This window comes from Globicephala melas, chromosome 14 (genome assembly GCF_963455315.2).
Source record: "Globicephala melas chromosome 14, mGloMel1.2, whole genome shotgun sequence".
Classification (NCBI taxonomy): Eukaryota; Metazoa; Chordata; class Mammalia; order Artiodactyla; family Delphinidae; genus Globicephala; species Globicephala melas.
This window is the reverse complement of record NC_083327.1, coordinates 73,833,171-73,859,259: the sequence shown is the minus strand read 5'-3', so window position 1 is coordinate 73,859,259 and position 26,089 is coordinate 73,833,171. Positions and strand designations below refer to the sequence as shown.

The window sequence follows — 26,089 nt, the reverse complement described above, 5'->3', positions numbered from 1 at the left end:
AAAAAACCCAATGCTACCTAATCGTTGTGAGTATGGAGACCCCTTTTTGAAGTAGAAAATGGTTCCCAAGGGGTCCATACAGTCCATTCAACATGAAAATGCATAATGAGGAGGAGAGAGTATAAATTGAGTTATGTTTTTAAATGACTTCGTATTTCATCCACGCCAACCTCTATCTATAACTAAACAAACAGTCGTTCTGGCCCGTGGGAGACACGGTTTATTCACTCTACAGGCCACACACAGTCTGAGCAGTAGCCTCTGGGGGTCGTGCCTCACCGGCACTCTTATCCCGGCTTTTCGGTACCCGCAGGGGGGCTCCATGTGGTGCGGGGGGGCCTGCCTCTGCCTCGCCCACAGGATGGTCACGACAGTCACTGGACACACTGGTGGGTCAGGACGGGGATGTGCGGCAAACAGGGCCGTCAGGGGATTCCTGAATACAGCTGACCCCTGCACGACACGGGTTTGAACTGCAGCAGGCCCACTTACACAGGGCTGTTTTCCAATAGTAAATGGTACACAACTACACAACCCGTGGCTGGCTGACTCTGTGGATGTGAAACTGCAGACCCAGAGGGCCCACTACAAGCTATACGTGCATTTGCCACTGTGCTAAAGCTGGCGCCCCTAAGCCTGGCGTTGTTCAAGGGTCAACCGTACCAAGAGGCAGTCTGTGGGAGAGACAAGGTTCGTCTTCCTCTGGGATAGTGGGTTTTACGTTTGAAGTAGGTCACTCTGTGATATGGAGGGCATCCCTTCCAGAGAGGCAGGGCTGAGAAACGGACAGCTGAAGCCGGAAGGCAGCAGTGGCTAAAGCCAGACGATCCTAGAACTCTTATCTAGGTCAGTTCTTCTTTCTGTATACACTTGAGTTGAGTTTCTCTTACTGCCATGAAAATTGAGTTCTGACGAGCACAGCGAGGGTCAGACTTCGCTGGCCAGGAGCCCCTGCCTGGGCCACCAGCCTGGAGCAGGGGCTGTTCGGCGGGGCGGGCCCTGCGGGGGACTCAGGAGAGCACTGAGACGCTGCCTGGGAGGTGGAGCCACGGTGGCCCGAGTCCCAGGCAGGGTCTCTTCCCATAGAACAAGGGTCGGCACGTCTGCTCAATCGCTTGCATGAACAGCTCTTCCTTTGCTCACGTGGGCCCCTACCCATGGCTGTGAGACGGGAGTGGCACTGCAGACGGTCCTAAATTAAATCACACCAAAGGTCCAAAAGTGTAAAGAAATGTGCAGGAGGTCATTTACGACCATTAACACATTTTTCAAGATTAGCAAACATTTGCTACCTTGAAAAGTTATAAGCTATGATTTCGTTTAATATTTTAAGGTTTTTGTTTGGAACTATGGTGAGTATTAAACCAGTCTTCACTAAATTGCACTTAAAAACCCCAAACCTACCAAACCTCTATTTCCAACAAGTTAAAAACAATTTAACACTTCAAGGAAATTTATCAGGAATTTAAGGAATGGCATAAAGAGAAAAAATTTTAATTTATGACACGCAAAGTGAATTTTTTTGGAAGCGAACTCTGTAAGTGAAATCAGAGTTTTGAAAGAGACAACTCCTCAAATTGACTATTTCTGCCAAATATTAACCTTATTTTCATTCTTTGATTTTGCAAGACTTTAAAATAGTATATTTTTAAGACCAACAATTTGATTATGTATTTTGAGAAACTCTCAATCTGTGAGTTCATCCAGGAGTGGCCTGGTCCCAGTGGAAAGATTCATGACAAAGAAACACTGAATATCTTTTCAAATTCTAAGTAGCATGTGCTGGAAACGAACACTCCCAGGAATACTCATAACTCCCTGCAACAACTATAACATTACACTGCGTTTTATTCAAATTATTGCCCTCTTGAAAAAAAAACTGGAGCACGAATTCAAGTCTTTGGTTTTGAAGGTATATTTTCAAATATACCTTCAAAACCAAAGACTTGAATTCGTGCTCCAATTTCATTAACTTCCAGCTTGAGTCCAGATAACGTGATGGACACTGCCACTTCCCATTCTTGACATCTGGCTGTTTAATTATTCTATTCGCTTAACTGTCTAAATATATTTGCATAAGTTTACAACAGTATCAGATGGAAGGCTTCATGAATCTGTCAATATTATATTTGGCCAGCTTAATGGAAAGGAAACGTTATGCTAAAAGCACAAAAATTCTGAACAGGGAAATAAGCAAACTGCCCTTACATCCACATAAGACATATTTATTGGTAAAATATAAAAGAAAAGAAAGATGGGTGTTTCACCTGATTACTCATCTTACAATATATTCAGTCTTTTTCTTATGCTACGCTGCACACCATCAGTTAATTATGTTTGAAAGCTGAAAGAACAAAGACTGCTTAGATGACAAATGAGGCAGTAAATGAAGCTGAGATAGGAATAAAGATTCGAGAGGGAAATATTTTGTTTCTTTTTTAATATGCATTTTGAGACTATACAAATGACCTGCAACTTATTTTAAAATCGACATTCTACCATTAAGTTTGACTCTGTACGTATTACATGATATCCCCTGAGACAACTTAGAATAATGCAAAATGGACTATTAATAATCACACAGAAAGCAGCAAACACATGTGAATGCATTCAATCTAGCCATAAAAGGGCTTGAGGGGGCATGAGAGGAGGTTACCTGTTTAGGCACCAAAGTTAACTTCTAAGACCAAAGCCGACTTACATGTGTTGAGTTCAATGGATGTCTTACAGAACTCCAGTCAACATTGCTTTCTAGTACTTGTCTATCCAAGTTTAAGGCCACCCAGGAATGAAATCCAAAACTAAGTAAATATGCAGCAACCTCATTTGACAGTTTTCAAGTTCCAGTTTATCCTTTATCAGAGCTTCAAGCAAAAACCTAACATGTTTTGAGTTTGACTTCTTTTCATTTCCCATATCCAAGGGGTCACCCTGCCCACACTCTTGCCCCGACACACCGCTAATATATTGTTTTTCTCTTTCCTGACCCTAGGGAATAAGTTCGTGAAGGCAAAGACTTTGCCACATTCACCTTTTTATTCCTAGTGGCAAACAGAGTGGAAACATAAAAATTTGTTGAATGGACACAAGAGGAAAGAGATGGGGAAGGTCCTAATAATTTGCTGCCCGTTGATAATCCAGATGGATTGACCATGAATGGTTGACTTAGCGGCTGCTTAGAAATTTCTTCCGTGTGGAGGCCTCGATGTGATCAACTCGACTTTTTAGGGTCCAAGGATTCACTGTGAAGTAAGTTGCATTAAGCAAACTTACAAAGTCTGTTTTATCATCTAAATCCCATTTTATTCATTTTGGGTGAGGTATGACTTAGCCATTTTGAGAAGGCAGTGCAGAATGATGGAAAGAGCAACAGACATGAAACAGAAAAAAGCACAGGCAAGCCACAGAGTAGGGTCCTAGTTTTCTCATTTATATAATGAGAGAGTTGAACTGGACGATCTCCAGCATGGTGGTTGGCAGACATCCAGGGGTGGGCTTCCTCTCTGTGTGACGCTGGTTTTAGTAGTGCTAATGACTCCAGAACATTTAATTTATAGCCCAGATCTCTTTACCGAACCCTAGACCCAATAACCAATTGCCCAGTGGACATCTTCACTTGAACTTACAACAAATGCTTCAGACTCAGAATGTTCAAAACGGAATTCGCTATCGTGCGGAAGAGAGAAAGCTACCCTTAGACCTGTTTGCAAGGCTGGCGTCTGGGAACTTGGCTTTTGAAAGGGTTTATACTGAACACCTGCTTCTCTTGCGGGAGTCTGGAATTTGGTGAGTGCCAGGCAGAGGGTGCCTACGTTCCTCTGCACTTCACCCCGTGTGCCTTTTCCCTTAGCTGATTTTGCTTTGTATCCTTTTGCTGTAATAAATTGTAACTGTGAGTATGACTATATGCTGAGTCCCTCTAGTGAATCACTGGGGGTGGTTTGGGTTCCCCCAACACAATTATTTGCCTCCTAAAATTGGTTTTTCCTCCTTTTTTGCTTAACTAAGTAAACGACAACCAGACCCACCTGGGGAACAAGTCAGACATTTGAGCCATTTTTTTTTTTGCGTTACGCGGGCCTCTCATGTTGCAGAGCACAGGCTCCGGACGCGCAGGCTCAGCAGCCATGGCTCACGGGCCCAGCCGCTCCGCCGCATGTGGGATCTTCCCGGACCGGGGCACGAACCCGTGTCCCCTGAATCGGCAGGCGGACTCTCAACCACTGCGCCACCAGGGAAGCCCTTGAGCCATTTCTGAATTCTCTCCTCCCCTCTCCTGCTTATTGAGTCCAGCTCATTCTACCCCCATAATCCCTCTGGTATCCATGTCCTCCTCCACCTTCACTGGCTCTGCTGCAGGCTAGGCTGTGCACTTCTCGCCTTCCTAACTATCAGTACTACCACCTCCTAACTAGGTATTCATGCCTGTGGTCTCCTTTCTCTCCAAATGGCTCTAAACTGTGAACACAGTGATGACATTGCTCTGCTTAAAATCCACAGGTCCTGCAGAATTCAGTTCTGATTCCTAAGGCCTCGCACGACCTGGGCCTTAGCTTCCTGCCCAGTGTCACTGCTCTCGCTCCGTCCAAATCTCTTGTTGCCTGCACACACGATCACCATAGCACCACGTTCCATCTCACCTTGATGCTTTATGTGTTGTTGTTTTCCTGTCCCACGTCACCTGACTAGCCTCTTCTCATCCCTCACAAGTAGGATGAGGCAACCCCATGCCCAGCCTGAGCTCCCCAACCCTGCCAGCTCCCAGTGCCATCTGCTCCCATGGGCTCTGGGGCACCTCTGCATCCCTCTGTCTCTCAGGAGGAAAGAGCGCTCGGCTCTTTAAGGTGTTAATATATTTAACTGCTGCCCCTCACTAGCCCGTGAACTCCATGAGGGCAAGGCCCAGTCCTTCTGTTGTTTTGTTTGTTTGTTTCTCATGGCCTAGTGCACAGCACTCTTCAATAAATATTGTATGAGTGAATCAGAAATAAGGCATTTGTGTGGTCGCACAGTGATGCATTCATTAAGCTCGAATGCCCTGATGAATCATCACCATTAGCTTGAGTATCTGAAGTGCATCTAAAGGAAGAGGATTAGTCACTGCCAAGGACAGAACTCTGCCCTGGACTCTCCTGGTGATGACAATAAAATCGTCTTCTCCAGAGCTCCCTTTTCTCAGACCCATGTGGTCCTCTACCTTCTGTCCATAACCCACCCCGGGGCAATGCATATGATTCTTTACTATGTAAATATTAACTGAAGTGTTTTCAGCAGATTTTTCTGAATTGCTTCCCACAAATTCAGTGCTGTTTATCTAAGAGATGTCCGCTTGCTGACCGTGGCTTGCCTTGCCCTTCACTTAAATCCTAATGTCCTTCTTCAAGTCTCTACTGTTCCCTTCCTAGAATATATGAAGGATTTGAATTTGGAACCAAGCAAAGCCCAAATCCATTGGAAACACTGACTTACCGGTAAATGAAATTGATGACTCCCCGGTGCATTATGCAATGTACCGAGGAAGAGCCCTTCCCTAGCATCTCATGGACGATGTGTACACATGCCCTCAGGACAGAGACACAGCCAACCTCCAGGCTGAGTGTTTGAAATGCAGGGTCAGGTAAACCTGAGAAACTGCTCTGGCAAATGCCAATCTACGTGCCTTGATTAGCAAGAATACTCAGTATCTTGGTTAGTTTTCAGGAATAAAAATTATTTAACAAAATGGTAAGAGAAGGGCCTTAATACTTAGGTAAGTGCCTGATAGCTTTTAGAACATCTGCATCATTTAGTAGTTGTTGTTTCTCACAAAAGAGAAGGACATGCTCAAATTTTATACTCTGATTTTATACAAAACCCAATCAACATCCAGTTTAGGACTACAGTGGCTTGGAGCTGACAGAGACCAGAGGCCGTCATCTCATCAGCGAGGTGAAGGGCCTTGGCCTGGGGCAGAGGCAAGACTTTAAGTCGAGATGTGGCAATGCCTCATTTAGGGTGCTCACCACGGCACCATCCTGCCCTTCATCCTGATGCTGTCTCACTTCTGGTGGAAAAAAAAAAAAAAATTCCTTCCTAAGTTTTGAGAAAGGCGCTATATTGGTTCAAGTGTCATCAAATAAGTTAAAACAGTAAAAACAACCCATGGTCCACACCTGCAGATGCTCTTAGACAACTCACTTGGCCAGGCCATGCCCAGCCATGCAGACGGGGGCAGGAGTCCTCGGGAAGGAGGGGACCAGGGCTTTGCTGCAGGTACGGGGTTGGGCGTGTGCATGAGCCGTGGCTCTCCCTTCTGGGGAGGTGGGGGACAAATGACATGTATCCCACAAAGCATAATTTTCATGGTACAGCTCTATCTTGAGGGTTAAATGGGCTTCTGTAGGCTAATTATCATCGATGTCACTGAAGAATTTGCAAGTGTATAATGCAGTTCATGATTCTTGCTGGCCTGTGGGTCATCCTTAAAAGCAAGCAAATGGCACATTTCTGCAAAGAGTACCAACAAGCTTCTGCAGGATCAGAAAAGCAGCCTCCACCAAAGGCCAAACACGGATGTGACAGACCCCAAGAATCAGTGGCCCCCACACTTCCTGCTCCTTTATGAAACCCAACATGGTCCCGACCTGCCCAGAGTCTCAAGCTGCACTAGATACATATCTTTCTTGTCTCTCTGTGAAGCTATTTATATTTCATTAAAACGTCAGTGCGGTCAATCAGCTTAAGCCCTTACTACGTACGGAAATGAAACACGGAAAGAAGAAATTGAGACCGCTAATCTATAAGCCGTGGGCCGTCCCTGAATGGCAATGAAAATAAGGATTTTGTGTAGTGCTTTCCTCAAAGGTAAGACTATTCTGGGCAGTGTATGCATTGAGAAAGATACGGTAGGAACACATTTTATTGTACACATATTGTATGAGTGTGTGTGTGTGTGTGTGTGTGTGTGTGAAAGTCTAGATCTCTTTAGCCCTGGAGCATTCTGGGTGGTATCTTTATTTCGACTTTGCCCCCTCATCTTCTGAAGTCTGGTTTCAGAAGGTGGAGGTTTTCAGCAAACAACTTCAGGAGGCTTTTACTTTAAAATGAAGTTTAAGAAATAGATTGACAGGAATCAGGAAAATATACACTGAATAAACGTCAAGGTCCTGTTAGAAAGTAGGTGTGTGGTCCAGGCATCCTACAATTATCAGAACCGAGCTGTTTATTAGTTTCAGAACTTCTTGACAACCCAAGAAAAAGGGGAGAACACTCAGGCCAACGATGTGTCTTGAAAAGGTATTTCCATTCCCTTGGGAAAACGGCACAGAAAACAAAGTAAATAACCCCAAAATACTACTGTCACTTAAGATTGTAAGAAACTCATTCAATAGTTAGAACCTACTGTGTGCCAAGCGCTGGGCCTGGCAGCCGACAGGTCAGGGTTATAAGCTCCAGGGACAGCAGGGACTGCCTCTATTCTATCACGCTGGCTGAGCAGGGTCCTACGGCCTAGCAGATCAGTCATTGGGCTGGTAGGGTTGCCAACACTTTTGTGAAATTAAGGAACCAAATCAAGTCTCTCACCTGAAGAGATGACCAACCTATCCCCAAGAGAGAAAGAGCTCAGTAGAAAACAATTCTGGATCCCTTTGACCTTTTAAAGCACATTCATTAATGGGTGACAGAAACACCAAGGTCCACATCAAAAAAAAAAAAAAAAAAGGGTGACATTATTCTGATTTAGAAGATACTCAAGGCAATAGTTTCAACCAGGAAAGCCTGGTTGAAAAATGTCACAATGAAAAATTTACCTTTGAGCAACACAGCTTTCTGCTAAACAACCCAAAGTTTAGTTAGACAGTTTATCCTAAGTTACTACAATATTAAAGCTATAATGCAATTAATGGCTATCAAGCAATAAGGTTTTGGATATCATCTGCTCACATAATGGGATTAGTTTTAGAACAGGTCGTTTGAAGCCACTCTTTCTAATTGGACAGCTACCAGAATCAAGGCTCGTGTCCAGTAATGGATAGGATGTGAAAATAAGGCCATATAATCAGCAGGAAGATGATATAATATTTCTGAGGAGGCAATGATGGGGCTGAATCACGGTTTTACTACTTACTGGCTCCATGATCAGGGCAATTTACTTAATGTCTCTGTCCTCGGTTTCCCTCTGTGTAAACAAGGGCAGTGATGTTACCTACCTGGAAGGGGGCAGTGAGCATTAGATGAGTTAATATATACTGCTGAAAACGCTGTCTGGCTCTGACGTTAGTGCTGATTACAGTTTTCACTTTTATCGTTGTAATTTAAGTAAACATCCCTTTGTTTCTACTTGCTTTTTCTATGCATTTTTACACTGCTGACATTATAGTCTATGAATCCCATTTATTCTCCCACTAAACAAACCAGTTATTTCTCCAAGTCATTAAACATTATAAGCATATAGCTGCTGTTCGTATTTCGAGACAATCATTCCGGTCCTGAAACTATCCAGACATTAGTATCTTTAACCCTCCCTTCAATGATTCCTTTTCGCATCACACATTACATCTAGGGGAAGAGAATGGATTATTCTGGGGGCTAGAAAGATGTGAGCTTATGTGCTCAACAGAGAAGATACGGAAGAAATAAAATCACAATAGAAGATCTGTGAAAACGTACAGAACTACTGTAGACAGAGTTTTTGTTTGTGTTTAATAATACACAGAGAGCAGTGCCTGCATGTTGATAACACAGGAAGGAGGACAGGATGTCAGGGTAAGATGCAGAGTAGCCCCGTGCACTTGAGATGAACTGGACATTCCACCCTTGTCCTCAGCTTGAATGTGTGAACACAAGAAGTGCTGAAGAGGGATTTATGGGCTTTTTTTTTTTTTCAGTGCTGCAGAGATTCCCCATCAGGGTTTCCATGTACCATTAACTATTTATTGTCCAAAGACAAGAAGACTCTGTCTGAAATTCTAATCCATACACTTAATATTCTTCTTCTTCCTGAAATCTTCTGTTCTTTTTCCAGTGATGTGGTTGCAGCGATATATATATTTTTTTCTGTCTGTAATGCATTCTACTCCAAAGAAAGATAGCAGGTTCCAATTTAAGCCTCAAATGAAAACTAAAAGCACTTCAAAGAAGTCAAATAGATCTCCTTTTGGAATCCCATTGTTAGGTGGTGCCTCTCTCCTCTCTCCCTGTCCAAACTTTTCCATCTCTAAAATGGAGCACATTCCGTTCTTTGTGACAAACTTATCAAAATTAAAATAACAACCTCCGGCTATCAAAACAACTTCAAAAAAAAAAAAAGTCACTTGTGGTTATTGTAAATAATAAAGAACTTACAGCTACCTATGCAATGATTTTTACCCATGTGAAAACTATTTCTTTAAATAGATGGCATAAAGGACTACAAATGAGTCATTTACTAAATTCATTATTTTATAAACTTTGGAGGGAACGCCAACCACATCACGGAACGGGGAGCTGGACTGACCATATGCAACTTGGAGAACCGACCTTTTGCAGAAGAGTCCTTGTTATAATTATTTTCAGGCCCAAACAAAAAACTGTCTCTTAATATGAGCAAGTACTTGGCACTTACACTTCAGGGAGAACTTTTCACATATCATTGTGATATTACAGCTTTGATGACAAGTTAACTCTTTGCCACCTGTAAGCAGACTGAACCGCTCCATAAAAAGAAAGAGCAAAGATAGTGGAAACCCAGGTTACTGGTCCCCATGGGCTTATAATAATTGTGATAGAGCGGCAAACACGCTGAAAACAGAGGATTCTGATGGGTTGGAAATATTTGTGCAAGTTCGACAAATTATGCATGGTGTCTCAGACAGAGAAGAGATTACTTCCTTTATTTTTAGGAGAATTCTCTTTATTTGTGTAATGTAGCTTGAAACAACTTTCAAAGCCTCTGACCTGCAGCAAATCACGGTCCATTCAGAAACCAAATTATCGAGGCTTAATGACTAAATGGACACAGAAATAGTATTTCACTACAGGCAACCGCATAGAGTGCAGAAACAGCTCATCTGTCCCCAGACACAGCCTGGAGCTGCCCATTTTGACGCTTCTGGCTTTCCTTGTTACCTAGTACAAGGTCCAGCCTGGAACAGGGCTCACCAGCCTGGGCAAGGGAAACTGCTGGAAGTTTTGCTTTTCTGCCTCAAAGGCAATAAAGAATGACCCAGAGACCTTCTGTTGTGGCAGGTGGCCCTGCCCATGCCCAGGGACAACCATTCACACTTACTGCTGTGAAGGGCCCCCTGGAGCTGTCAAGGCAGAGGCCTTGGAATGATCTCATTATATCCTTCCATTGGTTAAGGGCTCCCTCCCACTGCCTTCACGGTCAAGTTCAACTCCTAACTACAGGGTCTAAGGGCATCTGCAGTCAGGTGCCTGCCCACTGGTCTGTCTGGAATGATTCCCCCCTAAACGCTGCCCTTTTTCAGGACACCAAGGGCACTTCCAGGCAGCTTCTCTGCACGGCTGTCCTTTCCCTCAGGAGAAGCGAGCACCCCTTCCTCAACCCGGCACCTTCAACACTTTGCCTGGATCTATTAGTCTGTCAGCACTAAGCATCCAGGGCAGGGGCTGGGTCTTTCCCGCCTCGGTCACCCAGTGCATAGTGCACGTCAGACAGGCAACAATGTTTTGAATTGGAAGGGAACTTGGAGACTGTATCACCCGAACGTAAAAGAAGTCTCCGTGTTTTTGCTCTGGCCTCTCTCCAGAGCTCCAAAAATGAATTTCTAACTGGCTGATGGATGACTTGACGGGGAAATCCAACAGGCACCTCAGGCAACATGGCGCTCCCAGTCACCTCCACCGAAACACCAGCTCGCTCTTTGTGCGCCCTTCCTTCCAGGTCCTCGGGAGTCACCTTGGACCCCTCCTCATATTCCATCCATGTGCAGTTTCTGTGACTCCCAGTCGTCTCCTGGCCACACACCATCCTCTCCATTTCTACCACTACTGCCCCCATCCTGGGCCTATAGCACATGCACTAAGGGCTCCTGACCTGTCTCTACTTCCTTCAGGTGACTGATGCCAGGTGGTCCTCCACCCACAAAATCTCAAACGTCCTAGTATGCCCCAGCATGTTACCCAAGGCCCCAATCTCTAGCCAACCTTCCCAGCCTACCAAAGTCCCACTGTGGTCTTGGCTTTCTTTGAGGTTTTACTGCATGGATCGTTTATGCCTTCCTTGTGGCAAGCGAACTGCACAAACCATTTGCTTTAATTTCCCGGTGTTGACGCTCTATTATCCAAGCATCCTGCTGTCCCTGAAGGGTGGCACCACCTTTTATGCTTTTTTTTTTTTTTTTGCGGTACGCAGGCCTCTCCCGTTGCGGAGCACAGGCTCCGGACGCGCAGGCTCAGCCGCTGTGGCCCCTCCCCTCGCGGAGCACAGGCTCCAGACGTGCAGGCTCAGCGGCCACGGCTCACGGGGCCAGCCGCTCCGCGGCACGTGGGATCTTCCCGGACCAGGGCACGAACCCGCGTCCCCTGCATCGGCAGGCGGACTCCCAACCACTGCGCCACCAGGGAAGCCCCTATGCTTTGTTTTATGTCTCAGTGTGCAGCACACACGGCATCGGAAATACACACTGACTGACCTACTGAAAAGAAAATATCAAGATGTTCAAAATTTAAGTTATTCTTGTGCAAAGATCTCATAAACCTTAATATTCATGGAGCGCTGGAACTCTCCTTGGCCATTTATCACTAACTTGGCTCACAGGGCTGGTACGAGGGGTAATGAATGAGTTCATCTACATAAAGCATTGGGAAGAGTGTCTGGCCTGTAGTAAGAAGAGCTATTATTTATTATTATTATTATTATTATTCCCACTGAAATGAGGGCTGAGATTCATTAACACAAAATGTGACAAGCAGTTTCCACACAAACGGCCGTATGCCAAGTGATACAGCTTGGTGAGATATTCGATCTGTAAGTCCGTATCTAAACACGTTAAGAAAAATATATTTAGACCTGATTTATAGCATTGCTGGTCAGTAACTGGTTTGAAAAGAAGGGCTACGGCACTGACCCCGAAAGGCTGGAGTTACAAGCAGATAAGATAGGTGGGCATTTGAGCCTGTCCCCTTAGTGTCTTACAAGATGTGCTTTTCCAGACTGGGACTGGAGTGGAGATCCTGATACTGTGAGGTCACATCGGCAGAGGACACCTTAAGGACCCCCGTGCCCTCCGCGCAGCTGGCTGACCCCCTCACACTGGGTTGGCTCAGCCGTACGTTCTACACTGGACTCCCCAGTGTGGACAGATCAAGGGAACCAAAGGCAGGGTCTCTACCCTGGGGAGGCCTGGATTAACAGGAGACACTGGGTAAGGCGACTTGATAAAGGATAGGACACCCAAAGGAAATAACTGCAAGAGACCTTAGCTGGGTAGAGCTGGCGGCACAAAGGCAGAGGTGTGCTTGAGTGAGACATGCAGTGTTGGGAGGTGAGTAGGGGGTCACAATGCCAGTCCTGGGGGAAGGTTCTGGAGTGAGTAAATATGTCTTCAGAGAAGAAACACAGATAAATTTGAGAACTGGATGATGGATTTTGGAAGGAACAAAGAAGCACGGGGGTTACCCAGTGACTTTCACAGGCTTTACACTCCCCAGAGCTGATTCTTGGGGTTGGGGTAAGTCTCAAACAGGAGACTGACATACACTATGGATTCAGCTTGTATTCTTAGCCCTAGGTCTCCCCCTCAGCACACTGGCCAAGGGCACATACGTAATGCAGGTTCCCCTGGAAATCCTTACAGAAGGGTGGCAGTGTGACTATGAATTTTCATTCTGGGTCTTCCAGGGACTATGTAGATAAATACCTCTGTTTGATCACTTAACTCAACATAAACTATTTCTCTAATACCTACTTTATACTTGTTCCCTGATTTAATTAGATCTGGCTATAGTCACTGGTATAAAATGTTTTGAATTTTCAATGATACCCAGAAAACAGCAGGGGGGAACCAACTTTTCCAAAAGCAGTATACCACAAATGTTTTATAGGGACATATACTATTTTTATTTTAACGTTTAATCTGATGTCCATGGGTGGATACTCTGATGAACACGTACATAGTTAAGCCTGTGAACTGCTATGAGCTCCAGATAACATCAACCATATTCCTCCCTCAAATTACAATCCCAGTTGAAAGCGTCATATCCTTCTTCTCAATCTAGCTTTTCTTCCTGTTCATTCATTCCCACCAAATGCTCCAACTGACTCTGACGGTGGCCCATTTATTTAATTTGAAAGCTGGTATTTTGGTTTGTATTAATTTTATTACCCTTTCTTAAACTGCTTAGCTGCTTCTGACTATATGCCTCTTAGTACGGACTAGGATAACAAAGTAAACAAAGGCAACCAAGAGGCACAGAACAAAGAGAAGCGCCACGAGCGCCAGACACTTTCATGGATGTCTTTCCTTCTGACTTGCGTATATCTTGATTGGCAGTTTTATGCTCTGAATCCAAACTGCTAAATGTGGCAGGAAACAAGTAGGCTAGAGATGGAAGTGGAAGAGGAATGGGCCAATTTCATCAATCCCTAGAGAAAACAAAAGGTCAGTACGCTGATGACAGGGGTGGACACTTAGGCGCCACAAGTACCCTTTTCTAGGTTCATAGAAAGTAAGAAAGACAGAGCCTACACATAGGGATGACTAGTGGTAGGTTAAAAATTTAAGCCAATTAAAAAATAATTAACTCAATAATAGAAATATCTGGTAACGTTATTACTCAGCACGTTTCCCAGGCTGAGGCTGATTTCATTTGAAGTAATTTTATATTTATGCTAAAAATATATTAGCATTGGACTTCCCTGGTGGTGCAGTGGTTGAGAATCCGCCTGCCAGTGCAGGGGACATGGGTTCGAGCCCTGGTCTGGCAAGATCCTACATGCCACAGAGCAACTAAGCCCGTGCGCCACAACCACTGAGCTTGCGCTCTAGAGCCCACAAGCCACAACTACTGAGCCCGCGTGCCACAACTACTGAAGCCTGCGTGCCTAGAGCCCGTGCTCCGCAACAAGAGAAGCCACAGCGATAAGAAGCCCTCGCACTGCAACAAAGAGTAGCCCCCGCTCGCCGCAACTAGAGAAAGCCCGCGCGCAGCAACGAAGACCCAACGTAGCAAAAGATAAAAATAAATAAAATTTAAAAAACCACAATATTAAAACAAAACAAAACAACATTAGCATCAAACTCAGGGAGAAAAGGTCATTGAAACAAATGGACTAGACCTAGATAACAGTATGTGGTAGAGGGGCAAACATTTTCCTGAGTCACAAAGCTTCCTGTGTCTCATCAACCTGATAAACAGTTTCTGGAAATCGAGAATGCCACTGGTCACTTCCCTTCTGCTGAAACATGCCAGACTGAAAAGGCAGGGATGAGTTATCTCCTGCTGGACAGATACACGTGTGCCTCTCCTCTGGACACCGGGAAGGGGGCATGGTCACAGAGCAGCTGGGCCACTTGCTGCAGCCACGTCAGGATACGAGGAAGTGAGGGATGCCTGCTCCAGAGGAAGGGCACGTTTGGGAGAAAGCAGGAAATCCTGATGTAGAGATAAGAAGAGCAGTGGGAGAGAGACCCAAGCTGGGTGGAGAAGAGGAACCCGACCAGGTCCACACAAATGGGGTGAAAGGACACAGCGATACAAAGGAAGTGAGGCCAGATGGGGAGGGATTTTATACTCTTTTGTGTGCAGCGAGTCTGGATGATTTCAAACTAATCACAGAGATTTCAGGTGTCGGGTTAACTGGGGCCAGGGAACATGGGAGTTAGGAAGGTCACTTGAAGAGACTTAAAAAAAATAAGCTAAGAGGGCTTCCCTCGTGGCGCAGTGGTTGAGAGTCCGCCTGCCAATGTGGAGGACACGGGTTCGTGCCCCGGTCCGGGAAGATCCCACATGCCGCGGAGCGGCTGGGCCCGTGAGCCATGGCCGCTGAGCCTGCGCGTCTGGAGCCTGTGCTCCGCAACGGGAGAGGCCACAACAGTGAGAGGTCCGCGTACTGGGGAAAAAATAAATAAATAAATAAATAAAGCTAAGAGCTTCTTTATTTGTCGGGGGGGTGGTGGGTGGTGTGTGTGGGGAAAGTAAGGCAAGAGGAGAGTGAGGGAAAGGAGAGAGGAGGAGTGGATGATTTTGCAGGAAATATGCCCAACGCTGAGCTTCCGACAGACCTTCTGTGTGATCTCACAGGACGGGAAGCTCTTGACAACACGACTGCTTAGCCATCTCATTTAAAGGCAGCTTGGGGGGACTTCCTTGGTGGCGCAGTGTTGAAGAATCCACCTGCCAATGCAGGGGACACGGGTTCGAGCCCTGGTCCGGGGAGAGATCCCACATGCCGCGGAGCAGCTAAGCTGGTGCGCCACAACTACTGAGCCTGTGCTCTAGAGCTCGCGAGCCACAACTACTGAGCCCACGCGCCACAACTACGGAAGCCTGCATGCCGAGCGCCCGTGCTCTGCAACAAGAGAAGCCACCCAATGAGAAGACTGCACACTGCAACCAAGAGTAGCTCCCTCTCTGCAACTAGAGAAAGCCCTTGCACAGCAATGAAGACCCAGCGCAGCCATAAATAAATAAATAAATTTATTTAAAAAAATAAAGGCAGCTTGAGGAGTGAGTGTGTGTACCTGGCCATGAATCTCTGGAAAATGTGAGGAGTAGTGCACTGGGTTGAAACCTACAAGGTCTGAGTTAATTCATGCCTAACCGAGTGGACCGAGTTTGTAACTATGCATCCCTGAGTAGGGTCGGTGTGCCAGGAGGGAAACATCTCCCCACTGAGCTGCAGAATAACTTCACCACTGACCTGAATCAGATGCAGCGGAAACAAAACATTCAGTACATACTTTTACAGGAGAGGGAGGAGAACGGAAAACAAAGTGAGCTTAACTGAAATGTGAGAAAGAAAACGGCAATGACTTGGCTGGGTGGGGCCCCAGCTTGCGCTTTCACTGGCCCCCGTTCCCCGCAGACCAGTAACTCTCCACCCAGCATTCGCTGTGGATGACATCACTGATTTCCCAAACACGCTCCAGCAGTTTCCTGCTTTCCAGAGTCAAGCTAAGCGAGGTTGTCAGTGGGGCACCTGTGTAGAGATGTGGCCAGGTCAGGTCAGAGTGGAAATGGAGGCCACACCAGGGCCCGTTTGCTCGTTCAATGAGCTGTTTGTTTTACTGATGATTTTTTAGTCCCCTTTCCCTGGACAGATTTCCGTGCTCTGATGGGGCCAGCCCAGACCAATCATGGCATGTACATATATTCAGTGCCCAGGATCACACGGTCTGTTCCAGAAAGAGCACAGGGGCCAAAGTGAAGGGTGTAGGAAGGGACAGGGGAACTGCCCAGTGAGAGTCACTGCTCCAGACGGACTGGGAGCTCTGACGCACTGCATCTTACAGCCCCCAGACTAGATGCTTCTCTCTCCCCATTGGTCTGTGAGGCCAAAGCCCTAGGATTCTCTCCACAGTTTCAAGTAGCCACTGTGTCCCCCAGAGAGGCTCTAACTGGCACCGAACAGCACGTAAACGCTGTAGGAAGTCTTAATCCCTTCAGGGTAAACTGCAGGATGGCTTAAGCCCAAGATTCCAGCTCATATTCTTGTCCTTAATAACCATTAGGTCCTAATTTTGTGTCCTAAGTTTGTCAATAGAGAAGACTTCATATTCAAGAGGACTTCTAAGTTCCTCTAAGGAGCTAATCTCATTGCCTCGATGTGATATCAAAGGAAAATAGTCCGAGACACCAAAAACTGCCTTCAAATGGACTTCTGCTAGGAATTCACGCTTGGTCGGACACCTCTCCAAGCCAGCTGTTCTGACAACACGTCACCGTGTGAGGAAGCCCCGCACGAAAACAAATTAACATGGAAGAAACGATCTTGCATTTCCTTAGCAGAGTTTGGGGCCAGCAAACATCTGACAAGACTCGACAAACCATACTCAGGAGTGCACTTCTTAGAGGAACATTCCAGCTCTTTTGTCCATTCTTTGGTGTCCCAATTTTCAGGTGTTAAAACACTACAAGAAAGCCAGGAAGGGCAAGATGATTCTACCAGCCTAATGCCGCCTGCCATACGTGTACTCTGACTCCCTTGCAACTAACTGGCCCTGGCTAAACGTTTCCCCAAGTACTTTCAGTTTACCATTTCTCAATTTATTGTATTTTCATGTTATGAAAGTGACATATCCTTGATGCAGTCATTTGAAATAAGCAGAAAAGAAAAGAAGCTGTTCGTAATATCACAGCCCCCTGTCAACATTTTGGTGTCTTTTTAGTCTTTTCTATATGGAATATAATTTATTTCCCAATAATATAATTTTATAAACTTTGCTTACATATTACTGTTTTTATGTCACAAAATTTATGTCAAATGATTAAACAGCCCTGATAAATTATAAAAACCTAAAGACAATATCAAAGCAATGGGACCACCAGACAAAGACCACCTACTAAACTGGGGAAGGGGTGGGGAATGAGATTGTTTTGGAGAAGTTTTATAAGTTATGAGATTTATTGAGCACTCGAAACCATAAGCTTTGAAAGAATTTTTGGAAACTTAACAGGGTAATCTGTAGACTATAGGGCTGGAAAATCTTAAAAACAGTCTGCTCTTTTCTCCCCACATCAAAGATCTGGATTTGCTAAACTATTTCTTACAAGGAGAGGTACTAAGTGGTGGTGCATTGGTCAAGGATTTTATACTCTTTTGTAGCTTTCAATAATATGATGGAAAGAATATACAAGAATAAGGTCATTAAAGAGAGGCAAGGATACGCACGGAGCTTAGTAGGAACGAAGATATTTTAGGAAGGAAAAATGAGATAGAAAACACTGCCAGTGCACGTAAGGATGGGGCAAAGGTCTTAGATGGCCCTAGCTGAGGAACCCATGTACGACTGGGTGTTTCTATAAAAACAGCACCAGGAAGTGAAATGTACTGGTAAAGTGTCTACACCAACTGGAGGTCACAAATTGGTGATCAACTCCAATTAAAGCAGTAACTAAATAAAACATGATGAAATCATTCAGTGGTAGAAAACTTTGGCCTCTAAGTAAGGATGGAAGGTAACGTAAATATTTAGAAAACTAAATCTGGAGGGGAAAAAACCAAACTCTCCAGCACTTCACCGTGCGATCTGCCAAAGTCAGCAGAGCTGGAGATGTTCATTGTTTGAGGAGGGGCATGCCTGTGTTGAGATCCTCCACTTTCAGACCTACTAGGCAGCCAGGAGGACGGGCGTCCCCTGAGGACACCCCAGAAGGGATTTCTCCTCTGCTGTAAAGCCCACGGTGTTCTGCACGTGTATGACTTTACTGGCCAGCATCTGCCGTAAGGCCCCTCGGGAGAGGACTGGAGCTCGTTCACCTTCATGTGGTTTACAGCACCTCCCACCCGACAGGTATAAATGAATGCGTGAATGAATGAACGAGCTATGCAGAAAAACGGAGGGGCTTTCTGATTTTGAGGTCTCAGTTTGGGCTTTTTTCCTGGAGGGGAGAGACGGATGTGTGCTTCAGAGGCACTCGAATAAGCCTGTGTTGAGTCAGGGTGATTCATCAGGCTAGAATTTTCCCACCTGCAGGAGCCAGTCCACCCCAGCGTCCCCATCCCCCTTTGCCTCGGTCATCTCAGCAGGAAATTACTACACTGGGTCTCCCACACGTATGATGAATCTTAGAAGCATTCTCACAGACTGTGGCAGGGCCCCGGACGGGGTCAAGTAAAAGTAAATACCAGCCCTTATTAGGCGATCCTGGCCTCCTGCGTTGCGTTTGCCCCGGACACCAGCGGCTTCCTGCTCTGTCACAGAAAGCAGACCGCAGGTCACCGCCTCCACGTGATGCTTCCTGACCTCCAGGAACTGCTTCCTTCCTCGCTCCTCACGTGATTGTTTTGGAGGATTTTACCGCGGGGCCCTGCCGCTTACAGCTCCACCTGGGGGTGGAGGCTCGGGACCTCCTCAGGGAACCCAGGCAGCCGGAGGCCACCCCTCGAGGACTGCTCACACCTTCATTTTCTAACTACCAGCCCGGCGTCCAGGAGGAGCAGAGGGGCGGAGGGATGGACTAGTGGTCATGCACACACACACAAGCTGTGGCTGATGGAACCCTGGCTTTCCAGAACTGGTCTTACAAGGCTGTGGATGTGAGGCTATTAGTTGAGGTGGGAGGAGACTCACAAGCATCTATTTGCTTAGTGACCCCACAGATTTAAAATTATGATTGGTATTTAATCACTCTTAAATGCTCAGATACTCAGAAGGTATCATTTATTGACTCACAATTTTTTATACCAAACCATTGTCTTTGTTAATTCCCTTCTATCTACCTTTACTAGCTGCCTGAAGTGGAGAAAGCTGCTTTACTGGGGGCTCCCCACGGCATGGAGCACAGGGCCATGTGCACGTCCCCTGAATGAATGAATTTGTTGGGAGAACTACTGTAGGATTTCAAATCTGTGCAGGACAAGACAGGGCAGATTAGGAACTCAGCTAATTCCCTCCTCAGTTGTGTCCACTGTTCCATGCTCTTTGGGACCCTCGTGGCCGCTTATCCCTGGTCCCTCTGGGCGGGTACTACCGGCTGTGCTCTGCTAAGCAAAGGCCTTCATGGACTGAAGACCAGATCTTTGGCCCTGAGGAGCTGCCGTCAGGGAGGCCATTCTAAGGAATATAAAGCAAGCTCTCCTCGTGTTTTTGTTAACTGAGATAAGATTAAATTATGCTCAATAAATTTTACCCTTTAAAAACGTGTAGGTCTATGAGTTTTGACACACATATACAGTCATGGATCCACCACCACAATTAAAATATAGAGCAGGCGTCCCCAACCCCCAGGCCATGGAACGGTATCAGTCCGCGGCCCGTTAGGAACCCGGCTGCACAGCAGGAGGTGAGCGGCAAGGGAGCGAGCGAAGCTTCATCTGCTGCTCCCCATTGCTCCCCACTGCTCGCACTATGGCCTGAAACGTCCCCCCTCTCCCATCCGTGGAAAAACTGTCTTCCATGAAATTGGTGTCTGGTGCCAAAAAGGTTGGGGACCGCTGATATAGAGTATTTCCATCACCCACAAAAGGTCGCTGGTGCCCCTCTGCAATCCGTCCCCTCTCCCCGTCTGCCCCCTGAACCACTGATCTGAATTTTTTTTTACCTTCAGTTGCACCTTTTCTAAAATTACCATTCAGAACCTGTTTTATTTGAACCCTTCTCTCTCTTCCAGCACCGTCGCTATGCCTCCCTCAATGGGAAACTCCACCGCCAGCTCCTGCGGTTACTCTCTGGTCTCCCCGTGCCGCCTACGATGGTTCTGCCCAGACCCTCGCGGGCTCCGGAAACATGGCAGTTTTCCTAGTACCATCCTTTACCGCTTATTTCTCTCGTGCATATCCTTGCTTCTCCCCTGTGTCCACCCTCATGTATATTCTTAAAGCTCTCAGGGCCTTCTTCCTGCCTGTTCCTTTCTTCTGAGTGCTGTGTCTGTATTTCTCATGGCTTCACAGACCATTTTATAGATCCTATAAGCCCTTTCAGCTCTCTACGTCCTGGCCAGACGCATTTCTGCCTCTGCCCATCTGTCTTCTTGACTGTGCTCCTTCCGCGACGGACAGCATCGCCGTCTACACTCAGGCTAGAAGTGTCCTTTGCCCCGAGCCCCACTTGCAGGTGGCTACCTTCAAAATATACCTCGAGGGTTTCCCTGGTGGCGCAGTGGTTGAGAGTCCGCCTGCCGATGCAGGGGATATGGGTTCGTGCCCCTGTCCGGAAAAATCCCACATGCCGCGGAGCGGCTGGGCCCGTGAGCCATGGCCGCTGAGCCTGCGCGTCCGGAGCCTGTGTTCCGCGAAGGGAGGGGCCACAGTGGCTGAGCATGCGCGTCCGGAGCACCGCGGCGGGAGGGGCCAGAGCAGTGAGAGGCCCGCGTACCGCAAAATAAATAAATAAATAAATAAATAAATAAATAAATAAATAAAAATATACCTCGAATTCGTCTCTACTCCCCATATTTACTTCTACAGCTGCCATGCCAACCTTGATTACCTCTGGCCTCAGCCGATGTCTCCCTGGGTCTGGTTCTCTTTCCTCTAAACATTCTCCACTTTGCTACCAGAGCTGTTTTTCTAAAATATAAATCAGACAATTTTTTTTTCCAGTGGTGAGGACCCTGGGCTTTCACTTCTGAGGGCGCAGGTTCGATCCCTGGTGGGGGAACTAGGATCCCGCAAGCCACGTGGCGTGGCCAAAAGAAAAAAAAAAAAAAAAGAGAATAAAAACCAGGCATGAAACCCACCTTACTGTAACTCTCCAGTGTGCATGGGATAAAACCCAAGGTCTTTAAGATGGCAGCTGAGATCCTTAACAGTTTGGCCTGGTGTTGCTACCCTAATCCCATTTCTCAGCCTCTCAACCCCTGTCCAGCTCCAGCCGCACTGGACCACGCTGGGAAGGGTACCATGTATTTCTGTGCCTTTGAGTCAAAATTCACCGTTTCCCCAGTTCAGAGGTTGATTCTCTTTTTCTTCCACACACCCCCTGCCCCCAACCTGGTAAGAAATAGCTACTGCCTCCCCGGTGCCCTGAGAGTATTTCAAATGCCAACACCAACCCCACACGTACTGGATGCCTCTGTGCTGTTCAGCCCACGGCTCCTCTTAGTATATCCTCACAGCTACTCCTCTTAGTATCTCTGTGCATCACAGGCATTAAGAATTCAAAAAACGCTTATTGAAAACACTTTGCCCAATATCAGACGAAACGTGTAAACATGAAGGCAAGCAACTCTGTACTCATTATGCACTTTTTACCCATCCACTGCCTAAACAACAGAGCCACATGGCTTATTTTAAAAATTGCTATGTTTCCTGTTTGGACTTGATCAGCTTGTAACAACAATGACAGCAACAGAGATGATCAAGATTTTTTGTGCTGAATCTAATCCAGGGGCGTCCCATGAAGAGAACATAAACCAAGGGAAACCACCATATCTCTGTGTGGCTATAATGAAGCATTTTATGTATTAAGCCTATCATCGTGGATTTTAAGTGCTTTGATAAGCTTTCACTTCCGTGCTATCTCCCCTCCGTCCAAAGAGAAGCTTTGAAATAACAATAACCATCCCATAGCAACAATGTCCCGTCACAACAAGGTCAAAAACGAGAACTCATGTGATTTGCTCATTTTCTTAGGCAGAGCTCCCCGCTTAATGTGCTGACAAAGAGGTGAAGGCTGAAAGACTGATCTCCCCAGCCCTGGGGTGGGGGGGCTGGTCCTGTCTCTTGGACATGGTGGTGGCCTCCATCTATCCCACCGCAGTGAAGTCTTATCGTTCTCAGGGCAGTGATGTGAAGATCCGGAAGCCCTACACTAAGCCACCCCACCACTTCAACAGCAGACTGGCTCCTCCCAAATTATTCTCTTCCATGTTCTATGAGGGGGGAATCGACTTTATGACTCAAGGGATCCTGAAGACAGGGCAGATTAGGAACTGCCGATGCAGGGGACACGGGTTCGTGCCCCGGTCCGGGAGGATCCCACATGCCGCAGGATCGCGGAGCGGCTGGGCCCGTAAGCCATGGCTGTTGAGCCTGCGCGTTGGAGCCTGTGCTCCGCAACGGGAGAGGCCACAACAGTGAGAGGCCCGCGTACCACAAAAAAAAAAAAAAAAGATAAAGAAAAGAAAAATTCAAACCCTGATGGCAGGTGCATTTTTCACCGTGGAAGAGAGTATTTAGGAAAAGAGCAAATACTATGAATTACTTCCCAATACCCAATCTGTAAGGCATTCCCAGAGCATAAGGATTTCAGGCATCATGACAACACAGACTGGGGAAGGTTTCTGGAGAATGTTACACACTCACCGTTCCAACCAATGGGTAAATGAACCCAGCGCCTATGCTGGCCCGTACGTCACTAATGGGTAGAACGAAATCCTTGGGTACGCCTTTCTTGTCAGGTTGGTGAGACAGGGAAAGGTGGGTCTTAGCCATGCAGATGGGCAAATTTCCAAAACCCTGTAAGAAAGGAAAGGAAACGTGTTCCTTGAGCATAAACGCTCATCTCCTCTACTTGTCTGACCCGCACTCCACAGAATCCCCACGACTCAGATCCACACATACAACAGTGCTTGTTACTGTCTGTTCATTGAACAAGAAGATGGGACAAAAACTCATCTGCACGAGATCATCACCTGGCAAGTTGAGGGTGTCGATTACTTACTTTGGATAATTCTTGTTACAGAAAGGCAGCATTATGTGTGTCTTTGAAGAAAAGGTGGTTCTTTGCAGGCAAGCAAATAACTGCAGGCAGCAGCAGCAGCTGTAGAAACCACTTTCTAAGGATATTAATATCCGGCACTCAGAAAGGTAATCTGGAGAAAGGCTTTGTGACAAGGCTTTTTAGTCCCGTTGTTCGCTCATTCTTAGAGGCTGTCAGGAAGCAAAGAGCCTCTTTGTGTTGTTTTATGAATCATGGCTATTTGATCTGCGATTACATTATACGAACTAAGATGAGGTCACTATTTAAGCCTCTTATTTTTAAGGACCAAAGGCGATGCCTGACCCAGAGTTCCAAAGGTGAAAGGGGAGGCAGTCACATGTGGGGTCTCACAAAAAGGACAGTGTCCTCGCTGCCTGGTCCCGATTAAGGGTACACAGTGCCTCCTCAGAGACTTTGCTAATTAACTGCAACCACATACCTGACGCATAACTTTTAAGGAACATTCCCTCGGTGGACAGACAGAGATAAAAGGAATGCAATCTTCAGAGGTAACCCACACAGAATTTCTTATGATTCAACCTAGAACTGTTTGGAAGATTTCAGAGTACTATCAACGGGGGGTGGGGGTGGGGTGTTCCCTTTACTCTTAGATACGGATCAGAAATCTGCTGGGTGGCGATCACAATTGCCCTACAGAAATGGTGCCCAGAATTGTGGGTTTCAGAGATCGATCAAATATTGACATAATTTTTATGAACTGATATGGGTTTGCCAATTTAAAAGTTTGCCAGTAAGAATATATTTTTTAAGAACCCAATATGCTATATACCATCACCGTATTACTTCACAAAAGAAAGAAGATTTGAAGCCTGAGAAAACATCAGGAAGGACCTAATATTCGAATCAATGATAGTCCTTAAATAGCATTATTAAAAACTTATTAAAAAAAAAACACCTCATGACAACGACCTTATTTTACTCATTTCATTGCACATGAGTGAAAATTCCACTGCAGAACAATGCCAGTGTGTACAGCAATGTTTGAGGATCATTTATGAAAAAGCACAAGCCAAGAGCATTCTAAGCTCTTGGAAAATCCTACGAAGAAATGAATTGCTGACTATCTTACCAAACCTGGGAGAATACCCTGGATAGTGCTGGTAGCACAGGACAAAATATTAAATATGCTTTAAAAATAGAATTTAGGAGTTGGGGGATTAAAAAAAATAGATCAGTGATACTCATCATGAAGCTCTTTTGCCAGCAAGCTCTTGAAGAGCTCTGACTTCTATCTGATCACAGCAAACTGGAGGGGGTGCTTGAGGCACCTGGCCCCTTTGGTTAAGGTGGCCGAACGCGCCGCAGTGGAGCCTGTTCGACATAACCATTACAGGACTAGACTCTCGCTGCTGAATCTTGGCCATGTGCACGGCAGAAGGCGATGGAGCCTTCAGCCACTGTGGACAATCTCACCACCAAGCCGATGAAGCACTTGTATAAGAAAGAATACCAAGCACCCCCGACTTTATGTGCTGCCGTCCTCTGACTGACCTGGCACCACGCTACCGTTTTTAAGACAGTAAGAGGAAGCACTACAGATTAGTTAACTCTTGACTCCACTGCTGCACATCCAGGAACAGTTTCAATGTTCCTGGCTGACTAGCAGGGGCTGAAGATCTCACACACACAGATAAACAGGGACACTACCTGTATTAGACAAATTTATAACCAGAAAAGTCAACGATGTATGTACTCTCACCATAATTACAGTTAACGTCCTACCCAAGGACATTCAATCAATTTTTGTAGACCACAGAGTAGATTAAGCCGAGTTCAGCTGGTGGGACACACACCAGCTCTCAAGTCAAGGTGAATAATGTCAAAAGCCTAAGCTGGATGTTCCCCCCTAAATGCACAACGTTTACCTGTTCCGTGTAACGATCTATTTTGGATTGTGCCTCCGGAGAGAGTTCAATATCTTCGGCTCCATAGACCGCCTGGGCGATGGTTCTTATCTTTTCCACAATTGGAAGCTGGGAAAACACAAATGACAACAAAATCGTTAACTTCAAGCTGGTTAAAGAATTACGGGAGAGCTTAGTGAGATTTTCTGTAATTGCTTAAAATTCACTACCAGATTCCCTCCTCATCAACTGTAGTATTTGAAGCAAACACTTTTCTCTTCTATCATCCTTAATGTCCTGAAATTTTCAGATCAGAGATCAACTAGCAAGTAAGAAGCCTTAGATGTTCAACCTGTTCAGAGGCTGCTTATCTAGTTAAATCATTCTTATCCACTGCATCCTTTAACGAAGTTTATACTATGCTTTTTAGTGATCTTTTAAGCCAGAACATAAGTCTCCTAACTAAATAGTGCTGGTGTTTAAGTGGGTCTCAACTTGGGTTATATGACAGAAATGTAGCAGTTCTAAAGGACACATTTTTTTTTTTTTTTGGTGAGCAGGAATGGGTTGAGATTTTAATATAAATGCTAATGTGATCAAACACTTTATTGGAAAACCAGAGGTTGAACCTAGTGTCACTTTAGCAAATTATGAGACAACAAGGAGAATGGGACAAATCTGAGAAGACTAGATATGGGCAAATAAGTGTGTGGGGAGGAGATGGAAAACTCTTCCACAGTGTTGGATGCAACGCTTGGATATAGGTTGCTAGTGAAACACTAAAAGTGGCCTCTTCAGAAACAAGGATGGTTCATTAGGAAAGGGATGTGCCATGGATAAAGTGATTCTTAATTCAAGCAAAGCATTTGACAAAATTGTTCCTAATTTCACCGGGGGTAGAAAACACATAGATGTAATGAAGATGGTTGGTGGATG

The 26,089-nt window shown here is 45.8% G+C and overlaps 1 protein-coding gene across 8 annotated transcripts in view; it reads right to left on the bottom strand.

Annotated features, from left to right (window-relative positions):
• Positions 1 to 26,089, bottom strand: part of MTHFD1L (methylenetetrahydrofolate dehydrogenase (NADP+ dependent) 1 like) — a 214,307-nt gene that overhangs the window by 46,834 nt on the left and 141,384 nt on the right. For all 8 annotated transcript variants that reach the window (XR_009558776.2, XM_030853176.2, XM_060283680.2 and 5 more), the window contains 2 exons: positions 25,175 to 25,282; positions 22,892 to 23,044 (listed from right to left, as the gene is read on the bottom strand). Coding sequence is in view for 7 of the 8 variants with exons in the window: in XM_030853176.2 (XP_030709036.1) it covers positions 22,892 to 23,044; positions 25,175 to 25,282 (261 nt within the window). In the remaining variant the exon portion in view is untranslated. The remainder of the gene's footprint in view (positions 1 to 22,891; positions 23,045 to 25,174; positions 25,283 to 26,089) is intronic.